General features: G+C 31.2%; 1 protein-coding gene across 1 annotated transcript; it reads right to left on the bottom strand.

The window, feature by feature from the left end:
* Positions 1–5445: 5445 nt before the first annotated feature.
* On the bottom strand, positions 5446–8211 carry LOC120174234 (gamma carbonic anhydrase-like 1, mitochondrial). Its single transcript, XM_039181154.1, has 2 exons — positions 7759–8211; positions 5446–5958 (listed from the first exon to the last, which is right to left on the bottom strand). The coding sequence occupies exons 1-2, from the start codon at positions 8129–8131 to the stop codon at positions 5582–5584; spliced, it is 750 nt and encodes a 249-aa protein (XP_039037085.1). The 5' UTR covers positions 8132–8211; the 3' UTR covers positions 5446–5581.
* Positions 8212–10821: the final 2610 nt, after the last annotated feature.

Here is a 10821-nt window from a genome sequence, read left to right as displayed (position 1 = left end):
TATTTTTGTAGGCTTTCTTCTTTTTCTTTGATTTTTTAGCCTACGGCGGTACTAATCTTGATGTTAGTTGTCAACCGCCAGTGACTATTAGTTTTTTTTAATATATTATGTCTTTTATCATTTTTTGGTTGAGTCTTTTTAATTTTGAATAAGATTCTTTGTCCTCGTGATATGATTTTCTCAGCTCTTGTGGCACGATTCTCATGATTTTTGGTACGTTTTTCGCATATCTTTGCGGTCGTTTTGGTTCTCGCACAAAAATCATCACGACAGTTATTTTCTGATTAGTCATATCATTTTTTGGTAAAAGGTTGTTTGTCGGTGTAATCAGATTGTGTAGCGAAACAACCTGCCAAATTATTTGGTTCACTCTTCACTCTTTTAAGACGTCGTCAAGCGTCTCATTTTACAGAGACGAGAAATTTTTATGAAAGTTATTGGGTTTTGATGTTAGTCGTCATTCTCATTAGGTCTTAATTGTTTCTTTTGTAGGAGTATTTTGGCGACTATCGTCTCTAAATTTCTTTCTATATTTTCATGCATTTGAAATTTTAATTCCTTTCACTATTAATAAAATCTAGTTGTATATTCTTTTTATCTCTTTATACCTCTTCATCTCTACTTTTCTTTTTCTCATTTTCTCTTTCTTATTTTTCTAAGTTTTATTTCGCATATCTATTTGATGGATATGAGATTTTTATTTTGTTTTGTTGAAAACATATTCTTATTTTGTTATAGATGTTTTTATTTTCCATTGTAGCATGCTTTTGTTTTTTTTAATCGTAAAATACCCTTTTAGCATAAATTAGCACTAAACTCAAGTCTTGAAAATATGTGTTATAAAGATTATTTATCTGAAACATTAATACGAGCTAAGTGATGAAGAGCTTTTGTGTCGTGAATGACTCATGTTGTGGAGTCTCTCTGAAGGCCATGATTCAATTAACAAGATTTATGTTGTAGATATTCTCTATAGGTTATAACTGGACAAGACTCCAATTGTAAATACTCTTACCCAACCATTAGAATCATAACCCCAATAATCTTAAAACCATCCATCAATACTCTAAATTAAAAATGATAAAATTCAAGAAATATATTATTTTTAAGGGTAAAGTATAATAATGGTCACTGAACTTTTCTAAAACTTTCATTTAGGTCCCTAAACTTTTAAAACTTGCAGTGCAGTCCCCAACATTTAGTACATTTGTAATACAGTCCCCCAACATTTAGTTTGTTTGCAATATGGTCCCCCACTTAACCGGCCGTTTGACACCGTTATACTGTCGTTAGTACGTTTACAATATGGTCACTTAACATTTCAAGCGCTTGCATTTAGGTCCCACAACTTTTAAAACTTGCAACACAGTCCTTAATTTCATTCTAAACCCCAAATTCATTTTTAATCTTGAATTTCATTTTTCGCTTCTCTATTATCATTTCCAGCGTAACTTTTCAGTCGGGAATGCATGGGAAATTCTAATCTAACTTTGAATTATGTGGATGTGTTGACTTGAATAAGGGTCCATTGAGAGAATAACCGACAAAGGGACTATCGGGACGATTAACGATTCAAGATGTAATGTTAGATACAGGTCATCTCAGGTGAAGCATAGATGTTTGACGAAATGCTTGTGAGAAAAAAATGGGGTTAGAAATGCAGAGTTGACAAATACTACTAAGATGAACTAAGTATCATTGTTGAAAGTCACCAACAAAGATGGAATTATTTTGTATAAATGGCATATAATAATTTCTTCGTTTAATCCTTGTGGTTAAAGATTTTCCAACAGATGATCAAATATAATGAAATACCAAACAACACATTCACCTCTCAGTTTCTTTCGCAACTCGAAAGGCATCATGACAGGGTTAAATAGCTGCTCCAAATATTCTACCCTGTCATGATGCCTTTCGAGTTGCGTGCATGCATAATTGTCTTCTAAAGATATAATTCAATACAATTCAACTGTAAAATTTCCAAAACATGTAAAAAAATCCAATTCGTTTACGATATATCAGTCTCATAATCAACATGAACTTATTAAAAAGAATACCAACTCACAGGAGGCCAAAAACCACAAGTCGGATCAATAAAATTCCAGTAAACTAGTACCAATAGTCTCTCGGATTGAGCCTGGCGATTTCATTATGTCGATAATTTAAAGAAAAACCAAACAAAAAGATAAAAAAAAAACCTAGGACCATATTTCACTTCTATTCTGATAGACTGAATATCTTTCATAAGGAGTACTAAAAGTTTTGATTAAGAAGAAAGAAAGAAAATTAGATGGTTTTGGTTCAAAACTAACACTTAATATCTAGATCATTGATATGCAGTTCCAGAACCATAAAAATTTCAACAAAAAACACACAATGTGAGTTGAAAATGGGAAAGTGTGAAAGAGGAAAAGCTTACTTCTTGATAGCTCAAAAGAGAAAATAAATACCTTCTTGCAAGTGAGGGGAAAGGCTAAGAAATAAACGCAATCGGTGTTGCATTCCAGCAATTTTTCCTCCATTTTTTCTTTATAAATAAAAAGCTGAAAGACATAGCACTGCTTGGGTTTACAATTTTACATGGCGGAAAATTGAAGAACAAAAACCAAACGAGAGTGCATGTGAGTGAAAGAGACTAAGAGGTGAATGCACTGTTTGGGATTTCATTATATTTGATCATCTGCTGGAAAATCTTTAACCACAAGAATTAAATGAAGAAATTATTATATACCATTTATACAAAATAATTTCAGCTTTATTAGTGGCTTTTAATAATGATACTTAGTTCATCTTAGTAGTATTTGTCAACTCTGCATTTCTAACCTCATTTTTTTCTCACAAGCATTTCATCGAACATCTATGCTTCACTTGAGATGACCTGTATCTAACATTACACCTTGAATCGTTGATGGTCCCGATAGTCCCTTGGTCGGGTCTTCTCTCAATGGACCCTTATTCAAGTCAACTCCTCCACATAATTCAAAGTTAGATTAGAATTTTCCATGCATCCCCGACTAAAAAGTTACGTGGAAATGAGAAGAGAGAAGCGAAAAAGGAAATTCAAGATTGAAAAGGAATTTGAGGTTTAGAATGAAATTGAGGTTTGTGTTGCAAGTTTTAAAAGTTGGAGACCTAAATGCAAACGCCTGAAAAGTTTAGTAACCATATTGCAAACGGACTATATGTTGGGGGACTGTATTGCAAACGGACTAAATGTTGGGGGACATAAATGAAAGCTTTAAAAAAGTTCAGTGACCATTACTATACTTTATCCTATTTTTAATGATACGTCTTTCTCCTTTCCATGACGTTTATAAGAGAAATATATTAATCTTAGACAAATATATGGTACTATCTTTGGAGAATGAGATAAGTGATTGTTTTTCTTTTTTCTTTTTGATTAAGCCAATGTGATTACAATGTAATATATGTTCTAAATACTCTCAATCATTTGACAATGAACGCTTTATCATCCTGCTACAGTTGTTAGTGCTCGAATCCATTACCTCTAAGAACAACAACGATTCCTTTGACCATTTAAGTGAGTTGATTCATGATTTCTTTTTTGTTTTTAAATAGTCTGATGATTACAAGATGATATTTGATTATAATTTTTCTTATTTATTGATAATGTGTACACATCTTGCAGACGAAACAACTCGAATCTAAAATCCCTAGAAAAAAAATAATATTTAGTCACTGAGATCATTTGATGAGTTCGAAACAATTGTTTTATCGAATTTGCATTATAAAGTTAAGAGCAATTATTGGAAGAAGAGGATAGGCAACTAAAACAAGAGACTACGATACTCAAGAGCTGTTCATATTCCAGTTTTTCGGCAAACATCGAATTTAGCAGACGGCCTATACGGAAGTGGAAAATGGTGTGCCCATTATTTGCTTTTTCACTATGCATCAAGTGCGAAAATATAATAATATTTTTATATTAGTTTATTATATGAATTGGAATTCATAGTTGCCGATTTTTTTTTAACTTAATATCTGAATTATTTTGTTTATTTTGAATTTTAGAAAATTAAATTGATATCTATGTTAATATATCGCTTTAAACTGTTAAATTGTTGGTGTAGTATTGATCAACTAACATATTATATTATTAAAAATTAAATATAATAATTTAATTGATTATTAAAATATTATATACAATTGAAGCCATCAAATGATCTTAATGATCAAAGGAATATTGTTTTTTTCTTCTAGATGTTTTAAATTCGAGCAATTACATCTACAGATTGTACGTGCGTTATCAAGTGGTTAAAAAATTATGAACAAATACTATTTTATGATCACGTCTTAAACTATTAAAAAAATCATATATGGTTAATAAAATATATAAATTTTATATCATATTGATCTAAATATAATTGAGGGTAAGTTTTGAAAGGAAGTTGAATATTTGGTCCAATGCAATCTAAAGGAGTTGTTGAGAAGATTTTAGGTGGTGAAAGTAATGATGAAAATAATTTAAGATAATGACATCTGGAAAAGAAAATAATAAGTTTGACAAAGCAATATCCAACAAACCAATGAAATTAAGAAATGCATATTAATTATGGTATTTACTGGTTTTAATTCCTACAACACGTGAAGAACAAGTCGTGTATATTTAAAATTAGATTAAGTGCACATAATTATATGGCTATGAAAAGGAACAATTAGGTTCTAATATTTTATTTTACTTTTTGAAAGAAGATACAAGAAAAAAATATGTATATTTAATTTATGTTAGTTTCTTTCGAAGTTCCCATATGAAAATGAACCTAAACCAAGTTGGCTCTGAATTTATAAATAATAAAATGTTGTTTTTATTATTAAATAGTAATTCATATTAACCTGAGGGGGGAAGAAAGTCTCCTAATATAATGAATGGACCTGTGCTTATCCCATCCCAGCATGTAAAAATAAGAGTGATAGAGTAGCCGTATATGGATGCTTACTGTTTGCAATAATTTTGTTTTGGGGGGAGGGGGGGGGGAACTTCTTTAACCTTATCCCACTCCACGCATAAACGAAACTTTAACAAATATATGAGCACAAAAATCAACCCATATTTGTGTATTATTGACAACTTGACTATCAAAATACTTAAATAGTCCAAGTAACAAAAACACCCAAAAATCTAAAAAGAAATATGCTTTTTCTGTCGAAAACACCCTTGAATTGACGCACACGCACAACTTGGAGGGTAAAAATAGTAATAACAATAAAACGATAAAACAAATAGGGGGAATGGGTATTTACATAAGTTAAAACATACATCCTCATCAATCAATCACTGAATCCAATTTTATGGGCATTAATAATGTGAAAGGTACCAGGAATTTTATAGATGCCGTCACAAAGGACAAAATACACTAAACAAATAAAGTGGTCAGCATACAAAAGATATTATTATGGAAAACACGCAACTAAAGTGTTCTTTTATTTTTACCAACAGCCAGCATGATGAAATGCATGCGTAAACAACAGAAAAGATCCTTCTAGGTGTTCTTCGGCTGCTTCTTTCCTGGCAAGGAAAACCCCGGGAAGCCGATATTACGGAAGAAAATGAGAATGAAAATCAAATGGTTATTCCTAGGGACTTCTTTAACTTCTCAACTTCTAAGTATACTGTTGAATATGGAAGGAACTCTGAGAAATGTTCTTTGCTTAGATCATTGATTGCTACTGCAAGTTTAGGGATTTCTAAGGTTTCTTCGTGGGTCAAGGCCCGAACAAACCTAGCTGGATTCCCTGCCCAAAGCTCACCAGTTGGGATTCTCCTACCTGGTGGAACTACAGAACCTGCTTCAAGGATCGAGTGTGTCTCCACCAAGGAACCTTCCATAAGAATTGAATGTTGTCCGATAATGCACTCTGGTTCGATCATGCATGATCTCAAGAGACTGTATGCACCAATTGTCACAAACCTCTCAATTGATGTCTCAGCTGGAAGTCCTGTAATACACAACAAGCCAACAAGGTTTCAGATTAATTAATCATAGTCAACATGTCAAAATAGTATTCTCATGATGATGCCAGGCAGCACGTGGACAAAATAAAGCTCTATTCAAATATTTGTTTATCTGATTCATTCTGACTGCATTGCATAAACACCGAATCAATCTCCAGTTACATGAATGAGGCAGACATGATATTAAGTGGACTTGTGGGTTTTAAGGGCGGCTATACAAAGTTAGCAAAAGAGGAGTAAACGATAAACAAAGAAGATTCAATACAACCAATTCTTGACAGTAAGTGCATTTTCTGAAAGACATTTAACATCATAAAATAAACTGCAAATATCAGATCCCTGAAATTATTAAAAGAAAAAGACGGAGAAAAGGACTAGAAATCTTTAAGTGTATTATAGAGACAGGTTCTTAATAAAAGACTGGCTTGCAAACATTTATCCAGTTCTTTAAAATAATTTTACCTATTTTTTGTACTTATGCCCTACCATATAACTAACACATCCAAGCAAAATATCCAAAAGTATCTGTGCCAATAGAGGAAATAGCTCTACTAGTAGTATCCCTTTAAATGTGATTAGTTTCTGTACATTTATGGAAAGCCATTACACCATTGTTGGGAACCTGAAAACTGCATTTCTTCTGTTCAGGGAGCACTCATGGAGGACATTATTCCATATGTGACTCTGTTTTCAGACAGATTCATAATCAAATATTTAAGAACTCCCTATTGTCTCACAGAGTCACAGGGCCAGGGGATCCACAAGTTGAATCAAAAGTGAAGGATGTACTTCCATTCATCGAAACAGGATTAACCTTAGGTGGTCCTAAGCTACTAAACAGCTAAACCCACAGCTGCAACCATAAGCCTCACACAGCACCATGGAGGACATGGAACAAGAACCATGATTAAACAATCCCAATTTAGTCCCTTAGGTTTTAAAGCTAAAGAAATGATAAAATTGCATTTTGGACACCCCAAAATTGATAGATTTCAGTTTAGTCGTATTAAAAAAATTATATGATTTTAACCTAAAACAATGATGAAACTACATTTTAACCTTTCAAAATTTATAATTTAGGTTTGCCCCCCCCCCCCAAACACACACACACAAAAGAAAAAAATCCTGGTGTCGCCCCTGTTTATAACTTAAGAGTGATTATAGTTGCAATTCACTTCCCTTCTCTCTCTGGAACAATTTTTTACCCTTTCTTTTCATGTTATACTTGGTCTTTCAGTTATGAGTATTTCAACAATGCAAAGCATTAAATGCCAAAATAATTAGTAATCCTTCAAGCTATAATCTAATGGACCAACAAGTAGACCTCAGACGATTAATCTAAAGGAAACTGAGGTTACTGATTGCTGTAAAGATCACAATGAAACCAAAATACAAAATACTCTCCATCCTACATTAAGACTCATAAAAGAACTACAAAACCTAGGTGTTTCATTCAGTAAAACAATTCAGTTTACAATGTACAAACACCAAGAGCTCCTAGTAACCTGAATCCTAAATTCTAGCAGCCATAACACTTATATTCTGCCTTCCAAATTTTCTTATTTTTCAGCTTTATTGAAGATATTATAACATGATGTACAAATATCGACTAGTTAAAACCTTAACTACCGCAGCTCGTTCCAATGTAAAGTAACACCAAAGCCAAATCGAAGTCGAGCTAAAATTTGATTATAAACAACCCAAGAAACTCCAAAACCCTAAAATTTCATTTACAAAAATGTTTCAGAAAATCCAAAAATTAAAAAGTGAAAATAACTGATTACCAGTCGGCGAGGACCAAGCTGCGTGAATGACGCAGCGTTCCTGGACGTTGGAGCAGAACCCAACGGTGATCTTGTTGAGATCGCCACGTAGGACGCATCCATTCCACACGGAGGCTCCGTCGTTGACTGTTACTTGACCGGCCAAGACAACGTTGGGGGCAACGTAAGCGTCGACAGCTACCTTAGGGACCCACTGGCCGAGAGGGATTATGTTTCTTTGGCCCCTGTAGTCCCATTTCACTCGATCCGACGATGGCGAGATCGTTTTGGCCGCCTCCGTGACAAAACTACGGGAGGCGATGACGTTACGGAAGCCAGAGAATGCCGAGGCCGCGGCTTTTCTGGAGAAGCGAGCTGTCATAGGTGTCGCCATTGCTTATGGTAAACGATTAAGAGCTCAGAGAGAGAGAGAGAGGATTCGGTGCTTCGACAAGAGAAACGAGATAGTTAAAAAAGCCCAAACCCCAAATCAGATTCATTTTGTGGATTTCAATCAAAGCCCAGGAAAACTGCCAATCAGCTATGGCCGAAGGGTGTGTTTGGACAGCCAGAAATTTTGAACTTTGAGTAAACTACATATTTAGTCGTCTAATTATTCAGGGTAAACTACATAAATAACTACTTAACTATGGGTTGGATCGCAAACTGACCACTATTTTTAAACTTACGTCAATATGACCACTGAACTATTTAAATAGTTTTAATATAGCATATTATCGTTAACATTTAATGAAAGTGTTTGCATGACAATTAACAAAATTGGTATAATTAGGGCATGGGTCCTTGTAAAGTTACGTATTCGTGGTAATAGAACCCTATTTTTTTCTTCCATTTTGATTGCTACTTGTGTATGATTTGTTTCCTTGGAATTTCATTTAATGATTTTAATCATGATTATGATTTTAATTTGTCTAATGAATTAATTTGAACATTAACTTTAAAATCTTTTATTCTAGCCATGCAGTAAATTTATAGATTAAATCCCTCAAATTTTAGAATTAATCAATTTGATAACCAATATTAACTTTAATTCTTAATTTTTAATTAGGTCTTAATTTCAAATTAATTTAAGAAATTTAATAAATTTATTTCTCCAATCAAAAAATGACACATGTCACCTTTTGAATTAAAGTGAAAATAAATAAAGATGAGTTTTAACACCCAAAGGAATCTAACTTATGTCCCAATGGTAGCTTGTGCATACCTTAATCACTGAGTTAATTCTCATGCTTATTATTAAGATAATACATATGTTATATAACTTGTTCAAGTTTAGGCCAAAAAAATTAAAATAACTTAATTGGATTTGAACTCAAAGTTAATTAGTAATCAAGCAAGTCTTAACCAATAAGCTAAATATAATATTTAGGAATCAATTATAATATTATATATATATATATTATAGTTAATGATAAAAAAATAAAAACGGATAAATGAGAATTTACATCTAAGCCAATTGAAAATATGTCAACACTTAAATCACTAAAAAAAATCTAATAGTTTATTTATAATTGATTTAAGATTTTAATAATTTTAAGCTAAATTTATTGTTTTTATATTTATTGTTTAATGATTATATATATGAAATCATCAAAAAATTAATATTCAAATTATAATATATATTATATTATAGTTAATGATGAAAAATATATATTATATATTATAATTAATATTCAAAATATAATCATAAGATTGTGACATGTTTTACAATTTGATTGGATAAATAAATTTATTAAATTGAAATTAGGACCTAATTAAAAATTAAGAATTAAAGTTAATCTTGGTGATCAAATTGATTAATTCTAAAATATAGGGGATTTAATCTACAAATTTAATACATGAATAAGATAAAAAATTTTAAAGTTTATGCTCGATTAAGGCATTAGACAAATTAAAAACAGAATCAGAATCAAATTGCATTAAATGAAAATCCAAAACAAAAAATCATACACAAGTAGTGACCAAAATAGAAGAACAAAGTAGGGTTTTAGCGTTGTGAATACGTAACTTTACAAGGACTCGTGCCCTAATTATATCAATTTTGTTAACTGGCATGTAGAAACTTCCATTAAGTGTTAATGGTAGGTGGCTATATTGAAACCATTTAAATAGTTCAATGATCATATTGACATAAATTTGAAAATGGTGGTCATTTCACAACTCGACCCATAGTTATATGGTCATTTATGTAGTTTACTCTTATTTATATTATTTTTTAGTCACTTAACTATTTTATTTTCAAAATAATCATTAAACTTGTGTTTTCATTCCGTTTTGATCACCTATTGTTAAAAATAAACATAAATGCTAACCTGACAATTTTTTTGTTAAGGTTTATATCACAAATAAGTATTTAAAGTATACCGCATTTTTTTTATACAAGTATATCACATTTTTCAATTAAGTACCTAAAGTATTTTTTGTCAAAATAAGTATCTAAATTTATATTTTTGGTCAAAATAGTTACCTAAAGTATTTTTCGGTCAAAATATGTACCTAAAGTATTCAAAAAATTCATCTAAGTACATAAATTATTATTAATTAATATCACATGTCAACTTTTTTAGAACATAGATGAATGCTTTAGGTACCTATTTTGACCAAAATAATAAGTTTAGGTATTTATTTAGATAAAAAATACTTTAGGTACTTGGATGAAAAAATAGTATACTTTAGGTACTTATTTATAATATAAGTGTTTTGTTACTGATGACATGACATTAACTTATGGTGATATGTCGGTATCATCGATAATTTTTTAATGGTGTGTGAACAAAACAAAACAAATATATAATTTAATGATGATTTTGAAAAAAAAAATAATTGAGTGATCAAAATGGAACTATAAAAATAATTAAATAACTAGATACATAGTTTACGCTATAATTTTCTAGGACTATAACATATAAATACACATGATTTGTACGATTCGTCAAATAAATAACATGGACAAAATTAATTTGAGGGCTAAGTTTATTACAAATTGAAAGAATAAGATGAATAAAGACTACTTTGACACCAATTAATTTGAGGGCTAAGTTTATTTTAATTTATTAAAATTAG

This window comes from Hibiscus syriacus, unplaced genomic scaffold (genome assembly GCF_006381635.1).
Source record: "Hibiscus syriacus cultivar Baekdansim isolate YM2019G1 unplaced genomic scaffold, ASM638163v2 tig00112044_pilon, whole genome shotgun sequence".
Classification (NCBI taxonomy): domain Eukaryota; kingdom Viridiplantae; phylum Streptophyta; class Magnoliopsida; order Malvales; family Malvaceae; genus Hibiscus; species Hibiscus syriacus.
This window is presented reverse-complemented; position numbering and strand designations above follow the sequence as displayed.

What these genes read in the sequence shown, in the direction of transcription:
- LOC120174234 (XM_039181154.1), bottom strand. Translation starts at nt 8,131, where the DNA reads ATGGCGACACCTATGACAGCTCGCTTCTCCAGAAAAGCCGCGGCCTCG. An exon ending in AGCTTGGTCCTCGCCGACTG is followed by an intron (nt 5,959 to 7,758) that starts GTAATCAGTTAT and finishes TGTGTATTACAG; the next exon opens with GACTTCCAGCTGAGACATCA.